We start from the raw sequence: 23,098 nt of genomic DNA on the forward strand, positions 1-23,098 counted from the left end.
AGATGCAACGTGCTGCCTTAGCGTGGGGTTTTGAAAGGGAAGTGCAGTCTCCTCCAGATTTAGCAGCAGTGCCACTTGGGAGTGTGTTCGTGCTGGGTCCCGGGAAGAAGCACCGACCTGGGCCTTGATGTGACAACATGACCTGTGACCAACTGCGGGATGTGCAGTTGTCACTAGTGGTCGCCTGGGCTGGTGCGTGGCATTGTAAAAATGCAAGTGAGGGATGTTCTTCCTGGCACAAAACCTTCTCCTTCCCACTACAGGCTGTCTGAGACAAACTTTGATCTTGCAGTGCCCTGCAAGATTTACCGTCATGCTCAGGGAGAGTGGAAACCAGTTTTCTCCCTGGAAAGCTTGGTGGGGCCAGGCTGGCATGCTACCTGTCCTGCCAGATCTGTGAGGTTTTGCTGCAGTCTTCTGCTCCTGCTTTGAAAAACAGGGAAAAGAAAACAAAAAGTTGGCACCCCTGCCTCCTCACCCCTGTGCTTCCAGTCCTGCTGCCCTCATCAGCCTGGCCAGAGTGGGAACCCCCAGCACAGCCTGGTAGGGAGACACATGGTGGGATGGGGTTTTCACGGCTGCTTTAGCCGGGGAAGCGGCTGTGCTGTGTAGAGGAGGAACTGTTTTTCCTTGCAAGTCCATGTTCTTTAAACTGGAGCGTGGGCACTGCTTGGGCACATGTGAAGTGTCGTGGTTGACCAGCCTTCGGCTGGGAGATATTTGATGGGAGTGAGTGCCTGAAGCAGAGACATCGATTGCTCAGGCATTGGAGGACCTCAGGGAAGCTCTGGGAGCATCCAGCACTCACACACTTTCTCCCACCTGTCATCTTACACCCTCAAAGCAGGCTGGATGCCTGAGTTGTGACTACAAAGTTAGCTTTTCAGTAGCAGGACAGCAGTTGTGTTTGAAATAGCAGGTGGCAGAAGGACCTTTTTTGGCCGCCCTTCAGTGCTGCAGTAAGTTGGCTCATTTTTTACTCTCAGGCCAGGATTTTTCTCACCCAGTTTCCCAGCCCTGGAGCAGGCGGTTTCTGCAGAAGCTGTGTTTTAAGTTATTCATTTTGTAGGAAGGGGGAGGAGAAAAAAAATAAAGCTGTGAGACCACACCTGTTTCCCTAGCTGCTGGTGTCAGAGCGGTCCTCTGCCGGCACTGCAGTGAAACAGTCCTGAGTCCACAGGGAGAGGATGAGCTGACACTGAGATGCTTAGCCTGCCACTGAGGTGCCCTGTCTTTTGCTTTGTTTGCAGATCTCAAAGATTTCAAGTTTGACGGCCAGCATGTGATCGAGGTGGATGAAGGGAACACGGCTGTGATCGCCTGCGACCTGCCCGAAAGTCACCCCAAGGCTCAGGTCCGCTACAGTGTGAAGCAGGAGTGGCTGGAGGCCTCCCGAGGTGAGTGCACAGGGGTCTCTCCTCCTGGGTCCCCTCCCAGGACCCTCAGTTTTACCCTTCCTTGCCAGCAGTAGCTTTCTCTGCTTGCTGCCTCCTCCTTGTCCCTTTGCCATCTATCTGAGCACAAGTTAGTTCAGGGCCCCTGGCAGGTCTCCCTGATGTCCCTGCTGCTTGGGATTGGGAAGTTACATCTAACACTGGCTTGCAAAAAGGCAAAAGGAAGCAGAATTAGGTGAGGCATATCACTCTTTATTGGGTGTCTCTTTGTGCCCATTAAGAATTCTTTCAGCCCAGCTTGGACAAAAGGTGACTTTGAATTTATTGAAATTTTTAAGATTTAGGTCTCAATTTAGTAGCTTCATTCCATTTGCTGCATGTACCTGTGACAAGCTAGCTTCACTTGAGGCTCTGTTCCTTCCATCACTGCATGATTGCTCCCTGTGATATTTGAACCAGAAGGGGTCATTTTACTGCCATTGGTGTTGCCATGGTATTTTTTCCTTTCCCACTTATCCACGTGTCCTTCAGGACACTGAGTGTCTTCCAGGAGGCTGGACAGGAGCATATCTTGTGACCACCTGCCACCTTCCTTTCTGTCTCTACAGACAATTACCTTATTATGCCATCTGGGAACCTTCAGATCGTCAATGCCAGCCAAGAGGATGAGGGGACTTACAAATGTGCTGCCTACAACCCTGTGACACAGGAGGTGAAAACTTCGGTCTCCAGCGAGAGGCTCCGTGTGAGACGTAAGCCTCACTGCACATTTCCATAGCACTTTCAGCTCTGGCAGCACATACCAATGCTAACACAGCTGTTTTTCTGTTTGAACTAACGTTACCAGTTCCTGGGAAAACTCCTTTCTGGCAGCAGAAGGCCCCACGGTCTGCTCCTGGAGTATGAGCCCTGGGATTGCCATACTTCCTTAGGATTTGTTCTTGGCCATGGGCAAGCAAAGGCCCTTAGCCCTTTAGCAAGGCTGCTAGCTGTGTGCATTCCCTTAAGGAACGTCCCACTTGGCCTGTGTTGCCATTTATCTGCCCCAGCAGAGGGAAACAGTGTGCTAGCCCTGCCATTAATCCTACCTACCCACTGCACAGGGTGCTTTCCCACCCGCCACTTTCCTTCCCACCCACTCCCTTCCCCACTCTCTCTGCCCCAGGCTCTACAGCAGAGGCAGCCCGGATAATCTATCCTCCTGAAGCTCAGACCATCATTGTCACCAAGGGCCAAAGCCTCATCCTGGAGTGTGTGGCCAGTGGGATCCCCCCCCCACGGGTCACCTGGGCCAAAGATGGTTCCAGTGTCTCCGCGTACAACAAGACGCGCTTCCTGCTCAGCAACCTCCTGATCGACCCCACGAGTGAGGAGGACTCGGGCACCTACAGCTGCATGGCTGACAATGGGGTTGGGGAGGCCGGAGCTGCATTCATCTTCTACAACGTGCAGGTGTTTGGTGAGTGCTGCTGTAGCCATTGTTTCAGGAAGGGCTTGGACTTTCTCCACTGCTTTTAGGGGAAAATACTAGCACTGATGTACTTTTCCTCTCCCTGAACAAACCACAATGTAATGCAAACCCTTGCTTGTGGTTCCAGTTTCTAGGAGACCAGACAAACTCTTCCTTGAGGATGGTAGTTCCTCCTTCATGGATTCCACCATGGGCTGGAGATGGGGGATCCTCCCTTCCTCTGCAGAAGCTCTTCTCTTGTCATTTGTGGCACTGTTTTTGTTCTAACACTTTCTAGTGGAGGGCTGGCTGCTCTTTAGACATATTTGACATTGGCATAGGAAGGCATCAGAGTGTCTTGCTTTTTCTTCTGTTCTGTAGGGAAGCTCTCTATGGGATGGGAAATGTAAGGGATACTACCTACACCTTATATATTTCTACCACGCATCCTTGCCCTTCTCACAATCACTAGGGAGGCTAAGCCTCTTTTATGGATTGCATTTCATCCAGGTGCCGATGTATTGTTGTGGCACAAGCTCAGTCTTTGCAGAGTAGCATTTCAGCTCAGCAAAATGGGACTTGTAGGTGGCTGCTGTCATCTGAGAGGGGCAGATGGCTTTGGGCCACCTCTCTTTGTGGTTTATGTGGATGCGGAAGGGGAGGTGCATTGAAGCAGACCAGTGTGGGCCCCCACAAAAGGAGTGGGACTTGAGGGCAGGAAAGGATCCATCAATCTTCTCCCATCCCTGCCAGAGAAGAAAGTGCAAAGCCATGGCTGTGCCATGCTCCCAGACAAGCGGCACTCAGCAGCTGTGGTTTTTCCCCACGCAGAGCCCCCGGAGGTCACCATGGAGCTGTCCCAGCAGATCATTCCGTGGGGCCAGAGTGCCAAGTTCACCTGCGAGGTGCGAGGGAACCCGCAGCCCTCCGTCATGTGGCTGCGCAATGCTGTCCCCCTGTCCGCCAGCCACCGGCTCCGGCTGTCCCACCGGGCGCTGCGCCTGGTCAGCGTGGGGCCCGAGGATGATGGGATATACCAGTGCATGGCGGAGAATGAGGTTGGCAGCGCACAAGCCATGGTGCAGCTGAGGACAGCCCGGCCAGGTAAGTCCCTGTCTCCGAGCTTGTGACCATCCAGTCACAGAGCCTAACGCACAGGGACAGAGCAGGGCGGGGAGCAGGAGAAGGATGTTGGTGTGTAACCCTCCCACTTGTGTTTGATCTGCCTTGCTCTCCCCTCCTTTTTAACCTACGCTTTGACTACTATTTTGACTGGGATCTCCATATCTCCCTGTGGGAACAGATGACAGCAGAGCAGTTTTGCTTCTAAGGGCAGGACCACGTGTGCATATTTGAGCGATCTCTCCATGAGAGAGACAAAACATTCTGGGTGTAGTGCCTTGCCCCTTGGCTTAGCTCTGCCTCTGAGCTTGGGCACAAGCATAAATACTGATGTGAGTGGATTCACCTGGGATAAGAGAGAGACCACCTGATTCCTTGGACCATGTTGAACTTATCCAGGGTAAGAGGGGCTTCTAAGAGGGAGGAAGCCTCATCTGGCCAAGGCCTGTTCTAAGAGAGGCCACAATGAGATGTGCTATGTTTAGAGCAGGGGAAGGAGAGATTGTTGCCAACACCTTTTTCAGTGGCACTGCAGGCAGCACCACACAAGGGTCTCATAGCTCTGCCATCACCACAGACTGGGATGGACATTTACCCTGCCTTGACACCTTGTCTTTCAGGAGCTTCACTCAACCCTGGGCGAGATGCCCAGCTGAGTTCAGCTCAGCTTCCAACACCACCTTCCAGGGAAAGTGCCTTAAAGCTGCCTCTGGATAAAACTGGGCTGCCAAAGCTTGAGACAACTCCGCTGGCAGTGTCTCCACAGTGTGCAGCCAACAGGGAGCTGGTGGCTCCAGCTGAGGCCCCCATCATCCTCAGTTCCCCCCGGACATCCAAGACAGACAGCTACGACCTGGTGTGGAGACCCCGTCCTGACAGCAGAGCCCCCATCCTCTATTACGTGGTGAAGCATCGCAAGGTATCGCTGTTTTGCCCTGCTCCCATCTCTCCTCTGTGCCGTTCCACGGGTGGGCTGGTGCCTCACCACGTTTTCACACCTCGTGAGCAGGTGTGTTGGGGCAGGGGCACCCACTGCTCACTGGTGGCACTGGTTGGTGGGACCTCCTGGGCTGCAGTCTCAGCTGAGGTGTGACGAGTACAGGCTGTGAGAGGAGGTTTGCTGAGCTGAAGAGCCCATAGCAGTGCCCGTCTGCATCAGTATGCAGAAGGCATGGGCACATACATGTGTTTCCAGTAGCTTCCACTTAAAATTCCCAGTTGTGTGCTTGCACAGGTAGGAATTCCTGAGGGCACATTGTGCATTACTTGCTCTGGAATGCTTTTGTCTTGGCACAAGCCACAGGGACACCTCTGCCTTGAAAGGCTTGGGCTGCAGGACACAGATCAGCAGCTACGTGTACCTGCCATGCTCAGCAGCACCGAAGTGTCCATGCTCACTGTGACAAGCTAGCAGAGAGCCCTCATAGCCATTGTAAATCCTCTGGGAAGGTCCTTAACCACCAGTTTTATTCTGGAAGTTGAAAGGCAGGGCACTGTTGAGTATGTCTCTTGCCAGTGGCACGTGGTGCGGTGCCGAGTCCTGCTTGAGTCCAAGGGCTCCTGCCCTCTGTGGTGCTTCTCAGCATCACAGGCACACTGCAGGCAGAGCTGTACCCCAGCAGTTTCTTTAAATAGCGAAGTATTGTTGAGGGAAATATTCTGCTTTTGAGATGTAAAGTACTGCTTTCCATTTTGCTGGGGGTAAGTGGAAGAAAGTGGCTTAAATTTATCTGTTTGCTGCTTGTCTTTCCTTTGGGTAGTTAGGGAGTCGCAGTAGAGAGGCAGGTTTTGCCTCAGACTCCAAAGGGTTTGAGTATATTCCAAAAACATGCCAGACTGCATGTTTTGGATTCCCAGCCACTGCAAGGGAAGCCACTGTTTTCAAGTACCTGTCAATATATGTATCTATTTTCCTGGAATTGTTTGATTTTTGTAAAAATATATTGTAGGCTGTTATAATCCTTAATTTCTTTCTAAACAAAACTTAAGCTGAGGATTTCAGCTGTCTTTTTAAAGAGCCTTTTAAAACAAAGGCAGAAGATGCCAACACAAGAACACAATAGAGCAAGCTTAAATAAAAAACAAAGATGCCTAAAGCCTCACCAGACTATTGGCTCTGGTTGTCTGCCAAGAAGAGATTTGTTCCCCAATGGTGTATCACATAACTACCAATTCTGCATGTGATCTTAACTTGCAGGCTTGGAGTTTGTCCATATTTGATTTGTTTTTCCGCGCTTCACCTGGAAGGGGCCGTAGGGCAGTGGAGGTCACCATGGGTCACTGCAGTTTGCAGTAATATGTTTTCAGTGTAGTCCAAATTCTCAGCTGGAGACTCTTTCTTGGCATGCTTAAGGATTGTGTGGAAAGGAATTAGTCCCAATAACCCTTAAACTTGTTTAGAAAGAGACTTTCCATCTGATGGGATCCTTAGGATCAGGTTATATAATGATCTGGTTTTGACATTTCTGACTGGAAAAGCATGTGTGCGGAGAGGGAAGAAATCAATTCAACAACAAAAGAAAAGGCTCTTTGTGTAAAAGATGGCTGAAAGGAAAGTTAAACCTACAGACAGGAGACTTACATTTGTACTGGGCAAGAGCCTGCTTCTTCTCTGGAAAATATCTGTGGATGTCTCTTTTTTTCTCCCTGTTCTTGTACTGCCTCTAAATTCTCAGCAGCCTCCAAGCAGTCAGATGCCACGCAGCCCTTATTTTTGTTTCCTAAGAATTTCTCTTTTTCTTTCCTGGATATTAGCAGCCTTTAGGGCTCCCCTCCCTGGCCCCACAACTTCGCGGGTTCAGGAATAAAAATAAAATGAGGCAGGCATTAATCAGTCAGTGTCAAACGCTTGGAGAAGATGAATGATACAGCAGAGTCTTGGCATTTCCGTTTTGTTGCGTTGCCTGCGTTACTAATGCTCCTTTTGGCATCGGGTCACTTCAGTGTCCTGCCTGTTTGCCTGCAAAAATATTATCCTTGCAGCTGGGGAGAAGGAGGAAGGTCCCACCTTCCCTCCACCTCCGCATGGGGTATCAGGGCATCACTGAAAAACAAACTGTGTTTCCAAGCCTTTCTCGGGGCCATGGCCATACACAGTCTCTTTCCTGCAGGAACCTGTGCTCCAGCATTATGGTTCTTCATTTCAGCCTGAAAGTGCCAGTGGTGAGGCTGGATAAAACTAGGTAAAAAGCTGTTGGTCAGATGACTGAGGTCCGGATGACCGAAGTAGTGTCTGGGTAACTCATCCTGTGGAAATGGCCAGTGTCTAAATGAGCAGCTCAGCAGCTGGGCTGCAGGAGAAATTTGGCTCCCTAAAGCAGCTCAATCCTCTGGTTAATGCTGCTTTTTGTGGGGCATGCCTGCTCTAGGGCTTTACACCCATTGAGGGGCCATGGTATCAGAGGGAACCAGCAGACAGATCATGGCTGAGTGAACCTCTGGAGTCAAGACAACACCCTGGTGCTTGGGTGACTTTTCCCAGATACACCTGAATCCTTCAGCTTTTCAAAATCAGGCTGGAAACATCTCCCTCCTTTGCAGACAGGGAACTGGCCTCCAGGCAGGGGAGGTAGCCCTGATGGATACACAGCCTGTTGTGAAAGTTTCTGAGCTCAGTGCCTACAAGAAGCCCAGCCTGCCCCCAGCTTTGAAATGCCTGTGTTGGTCTCTCAGCAGGTCGCCAATGCCTCGGACAGCTGGGCAGTGAGGGATGTCCCAGCCTCGCAGCACCGCCTGACCCTCTCCAGGCTGGACCCTGGGAGCCTCTATGAGGTGGAGATGGCTGCTCACAACTGTGCTGGCGAGGGACAGACGGCCATGGTGACCTTCCGGACTGGTAAAGGTCAAACCTTTCCCTGGGTGTTTTGCTCTGAGTCAGGGGAGGGCCCCTCGGAGACATCCTGTCCCAGCCCTGAGGCACAGACACCAGGCTTAGGACAAAAGGGCCATTTCTGCTCTGGAAATCCATCTGCCCTCAGCTTAGAGTGACTGTCAGAGCAAAAGTAGAAGGTAGGATGGGGAAAATCAGGTCTTTCCCTCTGTATGGGTTGAAACAAGTCCCTTCCTCCCTCCGTGTCTCAGTTGAACACCTGCAGAACTGTAGAAAATGGGTCTAGCGGGGATGTCAAGAGGTTTAATCCATCCTCTGCCTGGAGACACAATCAGCCTGTGGGGATTGTTCCCAACAGGTGTTTGTCTAATCTGTCTTTAAAAGCTTTTCCTGTGCTAAAGGAAACTCCAAGCTTTCCCATACAGTATGCTGGGTGCTGCGCTGTCTTTGTCACTAAAAGGATATTCCAAATGTCCACATGAAGTCCCTCTGTCCCCTGGCTGGTTTTCATGTCTCCAGCAGGTGTGGAGAATGTCATTCCCTTTGTAGCAAGCTTCCCCATAGTGGTGGGCTTGCTCACATCTCCCCTCAGGCCGCCATCTTGTGCTAATTACTACCTTCTCAAGGCAGAAATCTAGCAACATTTCAAGAAAACCAATTAAAAGTTGTAGAAAATTAAATATGAGGGAGACCTATTAACAGTTTAACAAACTTGCCCCTTTAGCTTTAGTTCCTGCCTGCAGGCTGAGTGCTTTGAATCCCTAGGGCCTCTAGAATCCATAGAGTACTTATTTCTGCATCCTGGCTGGGAATATTTTCTTTCCTCATCTCATCACAAGCTAACTCTGAGCCGCATCTCCATGTTGGTGATGCCACCTCCCTTCTGCACAGGTCGGCGCCCAAAACCAGAGATTGTTGCCAGCAAAGAGCAGCAAATCCAGAGGGATGACCCAGGCACAAGCACTCAGAGCAGTAACCAGTCTGACAACAGCCGTCTGTCCCGTAAGGCCCTCCTGGAATGGGGCAAGGAGGGAGGACAAGGGGTGCTGGATCTCTTGTGGGTGGCAGTGGCGAGGGCATGCTGGGCTTGAAATCTCCACTGGGTAAATCAAGACTGTGCAATGCTGTGGGTGGTCTCTACCTCCTGACAAGGAGAGGTCCTTCTTGAACATCCCTGCTACTGCCCTTGGCAGACTGTCTCAGGAGAGCAGGGAGATCCTACTGCCTGGCCCCACCTTTAATGCAATGACTTGTCAGAAACTCTCTGTCTCTTGCTGAGTTTCACGTGGAGGGTTCAGAAAGCCCTGCCATGAAGTCTGTGAATGTGCAGGGTACAGGAACAACAAACTGCAGTGCACCGGTGGGTGCTGGCAGAGTATGAGGACGGAAAGGGGACCAAGTCCCTGCATGTGCTGGCATCCTCTCCTCTCAGTCAAGGCCTGACAAGGGCCGGTTAGTGCCCATTTAGGGGTGTAGGGTGTTCCATTTGGGTATTTTGCTGCACTGGAGAAACATCAGATCCCTACTGGTTTCTCCAATTTATTGTTTCCCACCTCGTGTGTCTGTCATTACTATTGCCATTATAATTTCTGTGAAATTCTCTCCTTCAGTCTATATCTTTTTTGTAAAGTCCCATCCTTTAGCCTCCCCCATACAGTCATGTATTGCCTTTTCTTTCATGTTCACAGATTCGTTCATCTCTTTCTCTCCCATCTTGTGATGATTTTCCTATCAAATTGTATTTCCCCAATTTAGAACTTTTCCATATTTCCTCCTCAGCTGTTTCTTCTCAATCTCTCTTGTTTTCATCTCCTACACTTCTTTGTCCCCAGCGTCATCTCCCCTTGCTCACAGCCAGGCTTTTTGCTCCATCTCTAGCCCTGCATCCACACCTCTCACTGCTCTCCCTCCCATGATGGGGGTACACACCTCAAACCTTGTCTCATCCTACTTGAGCTGGGAGTGGGAAAGGAGCAAGATGCAAGCAGGAGTAAAAGATGTTTGTAGGCACAAACTGAAAGGAGTGGGGATTTGGGCGTGCCAGCTCTAATGAAGAGATGGAGGGGAGAGAGCATTCAGGATTTAAAGAGCATGTGGGTTGGTGCAATGCAGGTCGTCCTTCACCCACATACCTCTGAGGTACATGATCCTCCAGACAGGGCAAGAAGGATATGTTTCATGCCCTCTGTGCCTTTTGCAGCTCCAGAGGCACCAGACCGTCCAACCATATCTATGGCATCAGAGACATCTGTGTATGTGACCTGGATCCCCCGTGGGAATGGCGGGTTCCCCATCCAGTCTTTCCGTGTGGAATACAAGAAATTGAAGAAGCTGGGAGACTGGGTCCTAGCCACCAGTGACATTCCTCCCTCTCGCCTCTCTGTAGAAATCCCAGGCCTGGAGAAAGGTAGGCAGGTGTTCCCCTCCCTGCTTCCTGGAGGCCTGCAGGAAGGCTGCACAGTCCCTGTAGAATGGTTATCCATCTATCACATCATGCTAAGCCCCAGCCTGTGTGAGCAAAACAAAGCCTCCCTGGCTCCCGCCTTAGGTGCGTGGGGAAAAAGCTGCAGATGCTTCTCCAATTTCTCCAGCTGCAAAGACCAGCGTAGGTTTGACCTCCCTCAGGGAGGCTTAAACATGCTTTTCTGCATTACAGGATATAGTTACTTAAAGGCATTTGGTTTTGCCATTTACTAGACAGGACAGAACTTTCCTTAGCCACAGGCAAGACAGATGGGCACACAATTCCCATTGCACTTCACATGAGAAAAGATTTCATCGCTGAGGTGGACAGCATAAGAGGGGACATAACTACCCCAACCTAAAGACAGTAAAATGATGAGTAAAAACTACTTAGGCTTTGAGCTTTTAACTGATGTTTATGTACTTAAGTCTCATGTAATAGAGAAAGGACACCTTTCCATACCTGCTTTCAGGTCAGGATATCCTTTCAGGCACCTCTTAAACCCCACATAAATCCAAAACTGCTACCTGACCTTTAGACCATCCAGACAGGAATTGGGGAAGGCAAATAAAAGCAGGCTCCATCAAAAACATGGCTGAAATGTGGCCAGTCAGTGTTTATACCTCAATTACAAACTCCCTGTAGGCTCTTTGCCTTCTGGACAAGATGTAGCCCCTCTTCACAGACAGGCCTGTGCTAACAGTAGAAGTCTCTGCAACTCTTTTATTTCCCATTTTCACCTTAGGCACGTCCTATAAATTCCGTGTCCGGGCACTGAACATCCTGGGAGAGAGTGAGCCCAGTGCGGCGTCTCGGCCATATGTGGTGTCTGGGTACAGCAACCGGGTCTACGAGCGCCCTGTGGCCGGGCCATACATCACCTTCACAGATGCCATCAACGAGACCACCATCATGCTGAAGTGGATGGTAAGGTTTGTAGGGGCCGAGATCTCTGCATGTGCAGGAAGAAGGTGTGTGGGAGCTACTTGCCCAGCTTACACCTCTTCCAGGTTACCACAGTGAAGCCTGTCACCAGCACAAATAGATCAGGGATCCAATAGCTGCCTCCACCAAATGAGGGCTGGGTTTGGGCTGCATAGAAGGGCAGGAAGTCCCTTGAATTCAACATTGTATACAGGAAGATTTCAGTGGATAACCTCAGTGTCTTGACCATTTTGATCAACAAGCACAGTTCAACAATGCACGGGGTGGCTGCTTGCTCTCCTGGCCAAATTCCTGGAATCCATTAGCACCTCTGTCTGTGCTAGTAGTTTCCAGCAGATATGTCCTTCACTCTGACTTGCTGGATAGCAGTCCTAAGTGCTAAAAATCATTTACAGCAGTCCACCCCAGAGGATTTTTAGGAGTGGGCAGGATCTTTTGGATCACAAGCTAGTTCCAAGTGTTTTCAACAGCTTAGAGCTTATTCAGAGGGATATATTCTCTCCTAGTTGCTTCTAGCCAGAAATTGCTACAGGGCAGGATGGGCACTGCAGTTCATTTGAACACAAACAGTAGCTGATAAAATACTGCGTGAAAGACAGCAAGAACGTGTGAAGCAGGGACAGTACTGCCCTGGGTGTGGGAGAGGAAGAGAGCTGTCTTCTTCAGAAACACAAAACTACTGTGGTCACCAGTTTGTGGCAAAATGTAGTTTTTCTGGAAGCTATGAGCCTACTGGAGTCAAGATGAAGGTGTGTTTACCCATTCCCAGCTGAGTCACTGTTGTTTAGGAATTTTTTCTCTGAATCATTGGCTGTGGCTGCTGAGAGCAAGCAGAGCACTGGATGCTTGGGGTGACAGGCCCAGACTCATGGCTTGTCTGTTATCTGAGAGAAGCAAAGTGTGAGAGTATAAAATAGCACTGAGCTCTTGTAAAGAAACCCCTACTGTGCAACACAAGGAAGATCCCTCTGCTAGGTTTTCTTCCTGTCCCATCCCACTTATCCAAACTGCTTCTCACCTAGAGCACTATGGAGCACAGACATCTCTACTAATTTCTGCTCTCCCTCCCATTCTCTGCAGTATATCCCAGCCAGCAACAACAACACTCCCATTCATGGATTTTACATCTACTACCGCCCCACTGACAGTGACAATGACAGTGACTACAAGAAGGACGTGGTGGAAGGTAGGAGAAATTGAGAGACTGGTCCCAGGTGTTGGTTTCTTCTGGAAGATGACGCAGCCAGAAGGAGCCCTGTGCACAAAAGGTGGTGGCTGTCTGGGCCTACTCTTCCTAGCACTGCTGCAGAGCTGGGCCAGCTGTGTGTTCCCTGAGGAAGTTAACGGCACATGTGTTTGTTCCCTCCTCAGGAGATCGGTACTGGCACTCCATCAGCCACCTGCAGCCAGAGACCTCGTATGACATTAAGATGCAATGCTTCAATGAGGGTGGCGAAAGCGAGTTCAGCAACGTGATGATCTGTGAAACCAAAGGTAACCAGCTTCACAGGGCAGCTCTGGGAGTGCAGCAGGCTGCCTTCCCTGCCTGCAGCTGTCAGAGGACAGCACAGGAGGTACCATCCCTGCCTGACAGTGTGTCATCCAAGCTCAGGCAAGGAGATGGAGGCAGCACTGGGGAGAAGAGAGACATAGGGTCATTCATGCTGTTGATCAGTATGTGTGTACCCACAGCAGTACTCACAGACCCCTTGCACAGAGTCCATCATTGTCCTTCAGAGTTGTAGTTAGCTTTTGTGTTCCTAGATGGTGACTTGAACCAGAAGGACTACCTTTCTCTTACTGTGCCAAACTCCTGTGTTGGGTTAGAAGCAGGTCCCAATGTTGTCTTCCAAGCAGCTGCACTGTCATGATAGGAACAGCATTGAGCCCAAGTGTGTGTTTTGGAGAAGCTATTTTCATTTTTGCTTTTGCTTTAGCAGTCCACGAGCAGATCTGGCAAAGTTGTAAACCAAGCACAGAGGACTTGTCTGTATTGCAATATGCATCAGCCTAGGAAATCCTGTCATCCAGGGGTGCTTCTTTAAAGCCACCATAGTCTGCCCACTCCACAGCAGCACAGAAATCCCTGGAATAGGCTGCTATTCCATCTGCCATGTCTGTGTCTAATGCTCACTCTCTTTTCCCTTCACAGCTCGGAAGTCTCTTGGCCTGCCGGGTCGTCTTCCACCCTCCACAGTGCCCCCCCAGCAGCATCCCCCACTCAGTGGTGGGCACAGTGGCCTGGGGACAGGAGCCATGGTGGCCCGTTCCAGTGACTTGCCATACTTGATTGTAGGCGTCGTGCTGGGCTCTATTGTACTCCTCATCGTGGCTTTCATCCCCTTTTGCCTTTGGAGAGCCTGGTCCAAGCAGAGTAAGGGTTCTTTCTTGAGGGCTAATTTAAAAAATATGCTTTGTCTGTGGATTAGATCTGACCCTGGGTGTAGTTGGTCAAACGCCCAAAATGTGAGGGCTCTGCATTCTGGGAAGCAGGGAAAGGGTGGGCAGAGGGCAGGTCTTGGATGCTCTGTGGAACCCCATAAAGACAAAGGCCACTGTTTGTCCCTTGTTCTGCTTACCTTGTTGAAAAGGAACCTCGGGGACTAGGGGCAAAGGGAAACTGCACTGGCAATTGTGTAGGGCCCCTTTACACCATTTGGCTCCAAGGGTGCTTTGGGTGCCAAAACATCTTCCTGATAGGATAGCCTAACGCTATCCCTGCTGAGCTTCAGGAAGCTCAACCTTACCTCTGATTTTTCCCTCAGACTTCCCTTTTCTTCCCTCTGCAGAGCAAACCATTGACATGGGCTTTCCAGGAGCTGGGCTGCTGGTCTCATCCTGCCAGTACACCATGGTGCCGCTGAGGGGCATCTCTGCTCCTCGTGCCAGTGGACACCCCTACATTAATGGGCAGCCCTACGCCAACAGGGCACACTTGAATGGCATCTGCCCCTCCTCAGGAGTGGGGTATGCAAGCACCAAGCCCCGAGATTACAGCCCAGATGAAGTGCCACCGGTATGTCCACACCTGTAGTTAAGAGCTGGTTTGACATGAACTGGAGGCCATGGTTGCAGTGGGAGGGCTTCTCCAGACGTGGCTGCCACACTCTGCAGCATGTAGGACTGACAACACTGGCTTTTTAAAAGAGATTTCCTCTTTGCAGTGCAGTCTGAGACATGGGGGGAACAGGAAGGTCTCCAAAACACTGGTGAACGGGTGGTTTCTTGGGGCAGTGGCTCTTAGGTATGGAGGAGGTTCCTGTTTCTCCTGAACGAAGCTCACAAGGACTGACAGTGCTGAAGACTCTGTGTGTAAAGAGTAACACAGGCCAAGGCAGTGCCTTGGCAGAGACTATAAATTGGTTATTGTCACCCATTGATTCAGCAGTAAGCGTGAAGTGAGTTTTTCAGTGCTCAGTTTCACTGTCCTCTGTAGCAAAATAAACAGTTTCAGCTTTTTCTGCCTTCTGCCATAAGAACCTCACCAATTTGCCCCAGGGTTTCAACTCCCAGATCACAGCACCTGCTTCTTAATGTGCTATTGCTCCAAGAATCCTTCTCTGTCCTTCCAGACACACGAGGAGACCAACGCCTTGCTGCAGGCAAGAGTGCTGCAAAATGGGAATGCCCAGCAAGACTACCAGCCCTCCAGGTTAGTCCTGGCTTTTGGAGGGGGTGGATGGAACCCACAAGACTACATGCTCACGAAAGCTTACCCTCAATGCACTCCCATTTGTCCCAACTCATTTGGGAAACAAATCCATGCTCCAGCACTAGGCTTTCTTGATCCAAATTCTCTTGTAAAGCTCATTCCTCTCATGATTTCAGGGAGGAATAATTAAATTGTAGAGGTGTGTAAAGGTGGCCCAGACCTACTTCCCCTGTCCCCTTTTGCTCCTCCTACTCCTAAATGGGAGACTGAAAAGCAGAATGATAGAAGCAAGCAGCTATGACTGAATACTGATAAACAGCTGCCTCAGAATCTGCCTGGGTTCCAGCTGGGAGTGCTTTGTGTCTCACTGTTCAGATGTCTTTATTACCATGTTCCCTATGAGGCACTACTTCTCCCAGCTCCTGTGGCACTCACTAGCTGTTTGGATCAGGGATACCAGGTCCCATCACCTCATTACTGTCTCACAAGTAGATTCCCATTTCTTCCCCTCACTTGGGAATGCTGTGTGTCACTGTGTTGATGCAGCTGGCTGTTACACAGGTTATCTCTTTCAAGGAGGAAAGATCTGTTAACAGCACCACACCTCTCTGCCTGCCTCCTCAGATTGCCCAGCTCAAGAACAGAAGACAGCTCTTTCCTCTACAGTCTACCAGATGATTCCACCCACCAGCTTCTTCAGCAACAAGATGACTGTCCTCACCTTCAAGAGCACTTTGTTGGCCTCCATCATCCAGTAATGGGAAGCAAAGTGGGATGCCCTAGCCTGGATCCTCGACGGGACACCTTGTTCCACCAAGGTCAGTGGTGGAACACTTTGGAAAAGTCCATGTCTCCTTCATCTCATCATTTGAAGCTGATCTTGAAGGGAAATCTCACTGTAAAGCATTTCTGATTGCTCGTGTTCAAATTACGTGAATCCATCTCCCTAGGATGTGATCCATTGATCCACACCTGTAGTATGGATCTGAATTGTTTTGTGCAGTCATGGGATCGAATTCCCATATAGACTTTCAGAATGCACGTGTTCCTCTTTGATCAGAGTACCTCTCCTCAAAAAGTGAACTCTTAACTAAAAACCTCCCATGTCATCTCTAATTTCATCATGCATTGTAATTATTTCTTGCTCCTTTCCCTTTCAGGAAGCCCTTGCTGCCTAGGCCTAGTGCCAGTTGAAGAGGTAGAAAGACTAGAGTGCTGCCAGTCCAGAGGAGATCTCCATTCCCAGAATCCACTGATCACATCTTTGGGTCAGGATCTACCAAGACACCTGAACAGCAGCCCGTCACCACTGAGACCTTTAGAGACTCACCCTCCCCCCAGCTAGGGACCAAGCTGCCTTTTGCAAAAGACTTATTCTAAAGAGAAAAAGAGAAAGGGTATTTATTTTTGTATAACACCCCTATTTATATATTTATGCACTTGTATATAGATGTATATGTGCCTTTTATAATGCTATGGAGACAGAAGGCATCCTCAGCAAGGTCACAGGAGGACCCAGGAAACAAAGCAGCAGCTCTCCGTGGCCCTGGCTGTTCATCAGAGCACAGGATTGCAGCAGCTGAACAAGAGACATTGCTGGACACGGGTCCAAACAGAGCTGCCACCACCAAGTTCGAGCACCCTCTTGCAGGGAGGGCTTCACAAAAGGTCTTCTCCTGTCCCCTACAGGAAGGTTCGTTCCGGGAACACACTCCTGTGAATGGACTGGAGTTACACACTCTGCCTAATCAACTTAAACAACCCTTCACATACACGCCATCTGCAGCCACCTATCTGTAAAGACAAACCACGCTTTAACATCTCAAATAAAGGCTTTAGTCTTTGTTGTGCCTGGCTTTATGCTAATTCCTCACACAGAATGAGCCTATTTTTTTTTTACTTGCAGACCAGCAAGCAGGACACCTGGGGAATGGTGGCATTTTCCTGCAGTTAGAGTTTTTCAAATAGCCACCAGGGTGAAATCTCCTTAATGCTGAGCTCAGAAGAGGGACAGCTGCTACCTGTGCCAGTTAAGTGACATGAAACTTCTAGTAAGGAGCACAGCTAGAGGAAATTTTCATTTATTTACAAGGATAGTTGCATGAGTTTGGTGATGGAGGGAGGCAACCAGACACTCAAGTCTCAGCCAGTCTTGTTTCCTTTACCCCCACCCCCTATCCTGTGGTTTTCCAGTTTCAGGAACTTTCAGCATGCAGGCCTGTGGATAAGAGTGATTTTTTTTCCTTAAGGAAATGTGGGATTCTCAGCACCTCCAAAGGGACTGTTAAGGAAACTTTCCTCTCTGACCATCCAGGAGCCACTCTGGCAGTCACACTCCCTCTACCCAAGGCTTTTAACTGCTGGGACCGAAGCCCCTTCACAGTAGGCAGCTCCAGTGAGGCAGCAGGTGCCCCTCTTGACTCTCTGCACACCCCTCACTCACACTGTCAGACAAGTTTCCCTTACTGGCTCAACCCTGGATTCCCCAAAGCAGAGTCTCAGATGTTTGGTTCCTTAAAGTAATTTAATTGTGGTGCAACAACACCATAACAGCTCAAGCGGGTGCCTCCCAGAAGGGACCCCAGACAAAGGAACCAGACAGAGACACAAAGACCAGTGGCAAAAGGCAGGGAGGGGGGAGGAACAGCAAGAGCAGCTACAGGTTGTCCAACCTATTCAATTAAAAATGAGCAACAACCCCCAAGTGTTCCCGTGCACTCTCAGAAGCCTTGCACTGGAAGACCTGTGCAACATAATCCTTCACCCTGGGGGTGAAGGAAGTTTTCTCAGTAAGGGTAGGTGCTGTAAATGATCACATGCTGCCACCATACTAAATGCAAGAGGCAAAAAATAGTAAGACCTGAAAACACACTGAGCCTGGCTCTCTCACTCTGATCAGGCAGGTGCAAGTGGAGTTACAGGCTGACTTTACATTTGCTGTTCCCTCCTCATGCCAGGTAAATGCCACATCCTGCACTGCACTGCAGGTTTCCACTGCTCCATACCCTTCTGAGCACTACAGGCCCTGAGCAAAAAAAGCCCCCAGTAAAAAAAAAGCCCCCTTGCTTTCTCCCAGTAAATAGCACTTTCCTTTACTAGCTCAGTTAGCAGAGCACTGCCATTCCTGCTGGGATGCTCAGCAATAACAAATGCACTCTTAAGGCAGACCTCTTCTACCATTTTTGAGCACAAGGTACCAAAGCTGTATTTGCCCATGTGAAGCTCTGATCCAGCTTTCCACAGCCACTTCTTTGAAGAGCAGACAAACATAATGCACACACACACAGGGCACCTGTCCAGTGCAAGTCTCTCCAATGGACTGATAACAGTACTTAGTAGTTTTATTTGCAATTTATTTTATTTCATATCTGTTGCTGCAGTCATATTTTGATAGAGGAAACAAATGTAACCCTTTACAACTAACGCCTGTATAGCCAAAACAATTTCTCACTCTGGGCATGACTGCTGCCACAGTTAATTTTAAGGGCAACTTGGATTGTTAGTTACCATTGCTGGTGTAAGAACAAGGAGTGCTTCAATTGGAGTCTCACAGGTGAAGGTTGTAGAAAGAGGCACGCCCCCTTTCCTGCCAAGAAAAGCGAGTCCTTCTTTTCAGTACCCACCTCTTCTGACCAGATTGATCTCCTCTCTCAGGCGGGCTATGTCATCAGCCGTGCGCATGAGCCGTGACCCCAGCCTGTCTCTCTCTTTCATGTCTGTAGTTTGGGTGCCCTGAAATTCTGCTCCCTGTAAGGAGAGGAAAAAAAAGGCTCCTATAAAACATGGGAGGATGAACAGTGGAAATTTATTTCACGGGGGGGAAGTGAAGCTTTCCAAGAAGCAGGATATCTCCATGACTTCTCCATTCATTAGTGAGAACTACTTGAAACTTGAGAGTGAGGGACCACTAACTTAGGCTGTCACAGGTGGCTGCCTTATTCCCTAGTACAGAGCAATGAAACCCCTTTTCATTGGAACACTTTGTTACGTGACTATTTCCATGTAACAAAGGAATATATTTTAATTCCTGCAAGGCATATTTTAATTAGAAATAAGATGAATTTGTTTCAGTCTTAGAAAGCAGCTAAGTAAGAAATTACAGAAATGCCAAGGTATGGCTTCTTCAGGATCAGCTCATTACTCTCCCTTTCTACAAGATCTGGAGCAGCCATTCTTCCTGTCCCACTATTAGCCCAAACAGCAGAGCAGGGTGCAAGACCAGACAGCTGCTGAGGGCCAGATGATCCCTTACCCATTTCTGAACAGTCCCAAACCTGCATGTAGTACAGTGGCTAAGAGGCTTACCAGATCATTTGGTAGTGAATCCAGCTTAGTTTCAAGTTGATGCTTTTCCTGGCAAAACTCGTCCAGCTGCAGCAGCTTGGTGGTGTTTTCCTTTGTCACCTTCATTAGCATCTGCTGCAGTTCTAAGATTCTTTCCTGGAAAGATGTAAAATATTGAGCAGGGATGAGAGAGGATGAAAAGTGTGAAGTGAGGAAAAAGTGCTAGGCACAACATAGGTGTCACAGAAGACATGTAAACAACAGACTGATCCTGCACACACCACCTCATCCCACAGTATCTTTAGTGCAATCTGTCATGTTTATATATACATACACACATATATATATTGCAAATGCCTAAGTAAGTAAAGCAGTTAGGCAAAACTGTGAGAAAGAGAAAGCCATTAGGTACATAGTACTCCTGTACCCTTCTTTGCCCTTCTGTAAGGGCAGCTTAAGCATGTTGCCTCCTTGCACTAACAGTAGCTGAGCCTTAGGCTCCCCCAGATAGAGACATGAACTCTCCAGACTGCACAGACTGGCATCCCAGGCATGAGCCAGGGCTTGCCCTGTACTCAAACAGTTTGCCACTAAAGGTGGTGGGAGAAGGCAGTAGGTGCTGAATGCTACCTGAGAACCAAAGAAAAGCACTCTGGAAGAACTTCATATGGGGACTGAAGCAGAACAATGCATTTGAGGAAAGTAAAATGAGATCATCAACTACATCCATGAGAAAATAGGATGTGCATCAGCAACTGGAGCAGAGGTAGGAAAGATGATGGATATTATAGTCTATTAATGACAAGTGAAAAATAATCAAACATGAGCATGTTCACAAAAGATTTTAGTGTAACTATGCAGCTCCAGGGAAATGAAGCCTTAACAGATCATCATAACACATGCGTCTTCCTCATTTTCCTCCTCCTTACCTCCCATTTTTTAAGCTCCAGGTAATGCTTATATTCTTTCTCCATTATTTTCACTTTCATGTCCTCCATGGGTATGTTAACAGAGTGTGCTTGAACTGCTTCAAAATCAACCAGCCGACCGAACTTCTCCATCATCAGCTGATTGCACTTCTCTTCCAGTCCTAACAGAGGGGCACTGTTGGTTAATAAGAATTTCTGCCTTATCCCAGCTTTTTCTCTGAGCTCTTTGGTATTTGTTTTTAATAAATAATTCACACAAACCCACACAGAGCTCACAATTGAGTATTGCTGTTTGTCCTTGCCCATATCACACCTGTGTGCTCATCAAGCTACACTCTAAGCCAGTCCTAGTAAGCCATTCCCACACCATAGGCTATATAGGGCTTCTGCAGGTCTGGTGGGGCTAGACACAGCTTTGGGTTTAGTTCTTGGGAAAGTGTTTTGAATAGGGCTTGTTTCATTCTTCTGATGTTACACAGAAGAGGAAATTGCCAAAAAAAGCTTACATAGCTTTGGGGAAGCAACTTTCTTCCTAGGAGTTCTGGTTTATAACCAGAAATAGCAATCATGTATCCAGACTTCCAGCATCTCACCTCAGTCAACTCTACTTATATTAAGGTCCCAAATTATTTTGCACAGCCTGTGCAAGTATAGAGACAGACACGTGGCGAGTTACCCACACCCAGTGAGGGGGAAGGAATGAGCATTAGCGTGCTGTGTAGTTCAGAGTCTCTGTTACTCACGTCGAATCTCTTTCTCCATCTCCTTTTTGTCCTGGACAAGCTGCCTGTGTTTCTCCCGGGCCTTCTTATAATGCTCCCTTTGCACTGTCTTCTCATTACGTAAGTCCACAACTCTCTTCTGCAGGTACTCCAAGGACTGACTGGTAAATACCAAAGCCTGGGAGAAGTCACTGGGCATCTCCCCATCAACTAAGCACTGCACCTGCAAGAAGCAGCCACAAATAAGCAAGGCTGACTTTACTTATTAAGGTGACTTTACTTATTAAGGGTGCTGGTGATCTCTCTGGGTAACAAATGTGTGAGCAATAGAGAACGAAGGAGGGAGGTAACAGTAAGTGTGAGCACAACTCGTGTTTTGGGCCAGGGAATTGTTACCACTCAGTGAAGCTGAAAGACCACTTAGATCTATCACGACTGCCTACACATAAAGCTGTCTACCCTTCAATGGCTCCTGGAACAAAGGGGGAGTAAGGCACTCCCTGTCAGCTGTAATTTTGAATTATCTGGGAGCTGCAGGATTGCACAGCCAGGCCTTAGACTCCCCTGTCTTTATTATGATCCTTTTAATGATGGGAGATAGAACAAATAGAGAGAGCTGAGCTTGCCTCAAAAGTATACAGGCACTAACAGGCAGAGGCCTATCTTCTCTGAGGACATGATTCAGCCCAGACAAAATAACAGTATTGTCATGAGTTTTCCTCTTAATTTTCTACTATCTTCCCTGTGCTCACAGCTGTATAAATGAATGCAGTGTATCCAATCCAACATTATTGAATTGGGCAGAACTCACATGAGTTTCAATAGTTTTGGGGCTTTTTTGGTTTGGTTTTTTTTTAGGGTGGGTTTTGATTATTTTTCCAAGAGAATATCAGTAGGTAAGGACCTGAAGGAAAATACCATGCCAAACCTATAAAGCACCTGAAGACTATGCACATTTCAGCAATGGACCAGCTTGCCTGTCCTTACCTCATTTCTGTCAGTCCAGGAGAAGGAAAAAAAAAGAATCCTAGAGGAAATAGCAGCATAAAGTTCAATTAATGGCACTTCACTCCCAGGATAATATGGTGAATCAGGAACTAAGGGGCCCAAAGAACAGTAACACCATTGTTTAGATGTACATAGGCCATTCTGCACCTGCAGATGCACAACATCTTGAATTACCTGATGGAGTTTCAAAGGCACAACTACATTTAGCTCATTCAGTTTCTGCAGCTTTTCCCACTGAAAGATCTCCAGATCCCTCTTTGTTGTGTCCAGACTGGTTTCCACTTCTTTTGCCTGCAGAAAGACAAATTGTGGATAAACAAAATCCTGTACTACTCAAAATATACAAGGTAGCAAGGTTCTGTTAGAGTTCCTCATCTAAAGGAAAAGAAGTATAGAAAAAAATGCTCTTTTTCTTTTTTTTATTATATATGATAGGTGAGTTTCATAGACAAACACGAGGCTCATCTATATATTCAAGCAGTATTCTAACCTGAATACATCTGTACACATGTGCACCCGTAAATGTCTCCTTAGAGAGGCCCTGTATATATCAAGAGACAGCTGCTTTGTTTAACATCTAAAATACTTGTAGATCTACAGAGCCTGCAAGATAATTTTTATTGTGTTATGCCTGGAAATGCTTATTGATTCTGCATGAGAAAGAAACAATTCAGACTCAAATGTCAGACCCCAGGGTGAATATGTGGCAGCTGGCACTTAGGAAAGCCTTTAAAAACTAAACAAAAAATGTTGTAAGTTAAGCATATTTGATGGAACATTTTTGAGACACAATAAAAGAAGGACTTGCATAATGTTATTTTGGTAGCACTCTCTCTATCCTGGATAACCCTTCAAATGAATATATTTTTGAATTAATATAAATCAAATGTCTTAGTGAATGCAGGAGTTCAAGAAAGCTAAAAGGAAAATTTGCATCAAAAGAGTTTATTCAGTGATTACCTGTGACACAGAGCAAAAGAAAATAACTAAAAGCAAAAGAAATAGATGGAACAATAGCAGTTTTATGCATTTATTTTAACCTACATTCGTGTTAGGATAAGTATTCTTCAATCTCTCCATCCCCTTACACCTGCACAGAGGATTGGCCAGGCTACACCAGGTGTTTCTTCTGATCCAGAGAATCCAGCTTCTGCTGCTGCATGATGGCTAAACAGCTGGAAAGGGACTGGACCTAAAACCTGGATCCAGCCTCACAGAAGCTAAGCTTGGACTACCTTGATTCCCCCTTTTCAGGAGGACAGGTGACCCATGTTGAGCTGCCTCCTGCCTCTGTTCTAC

At 48.2% G+C, this 23,098-nt stretch overlaps 2 protein-coding genes across 5 annotated transcripts in view; one reads left to right on the forward strand and one right to left on the reverse strand.

Moving 5' to 3' along the window:
* BOC (BOC cell adhesion associated, oncogene regulated) overlaps positions 1-16,700 on the forward strand; it is a 55,500-nt gene extending 38,800 nt beyond the window's left edge. Inside the window, exons 4-19 of one of the 2 annotated variants that reach the window (XM_018074585.3) lie at positions 1,251-1,397; positions 2,003-2,146; positions 2,560-2,853; positions 3,676-3,948; positions 4,587-4,885; positions 7,639-7,801; positions 8,687-8,797; positions 9,996-10,202; positions 11,005-11,186; positions 12,285-12,390; positions 12,576-12,698; positions 13,357-13,578; positions 13,994-14,220; positions 14,777-14,856; positions 15,481-15,674; positions 16,017-16,700. In XM_018074585.3, the coding sequence (XP_017930074.1) occupies positions 1,251-1,397; positions 2,003-2,146; positions 2,560-2,853; positions 3,676-3,948; positions 4,587-4,885; positions 7,639-7,801; positions 8,687-8,797; positions 9,996-10,202; positions 11,005-11,186; positions 12,285-12,390; positions 12,576-12,698; positions 13,357-13,578; positions 13,994-14,220; positions 14,777-14,856; positions 15,481-15,674; positions 16,017-16,201 (2,957 nt within the window). In that variant the 3' untranslated portion in view covers positions 16,202-16,700. The remainder of the gene's footprint in view (positions 1-1,250; positions 1,398-2,002; positions 2,147-2,559; positions 2,854-3,675; positions 3,949-4,586; positions 4,886-7,638; positions 7,802-8,686; positions 8,798-9,995; positions 10,203-11,004; positions 11,187-12,284; positions 12,391-12,575; positions 12,699-13,356; positions 13,579-13,993; positions 14,221-14,776; positions 14,857-15,480; positions 15,675-16,016) is intronic. The other variant, XM_008922505.4, reaches the window with a different exon arrangement.
* Positions 16,278-23,098, reverse strand: part of CFAP44 (cilia and flagella associated protein 44) — a 39,450-nt gene continuing 32,629 nt past the window's right edge. For all 3 annotated transcript variants that reach the window (XM_029960680.1, XM_029960681.1, XM_029960682.1), the window contains 6 exons: positions 21,974-22,090; positions 20,813-21,014; positions 20,070-20,230; positions 19,162-19,296; positions 18,480-18,603; positions 16,278-16,570 (listed from right to left, as the gene is read on the reverse strand). In XM_029960680.1, the coding sequence (XP_029816540.1) occupies positions 16,281-16,570; positions 18,480-18,603; positions 19,162-19,296; positions 20,070-20,230; positions 20,813-21,014; positions 21,974-22,090 (1,029 nt within the window). In that variant the 3' untranslated portion in view covers positions 16,278-16,280. The remainder of the gene's footprint in view (positions 16,571-18,479; positions 18,604-19,161; positions 19,297-20,069; positions 20,231-20,812; positions 21,015-21,973; positions 22,091-23,098) is intronic.

Source organism: Manacus vitellinus, unplaced genomic scaffold, assembly GCF_001715985.3.
Source record: "Manacus vitellinus isolate BGI_N305 unplaced genomic scaffold, ASM171598v3 scaffold_28_pilon, whole genome shotgun sequence".
Lineage (NCBI taxonomy): Eukaryota > Metazoa > Chordata > Aves > Passeriformes > Pipridae > Manacus > Manacus vitellinus.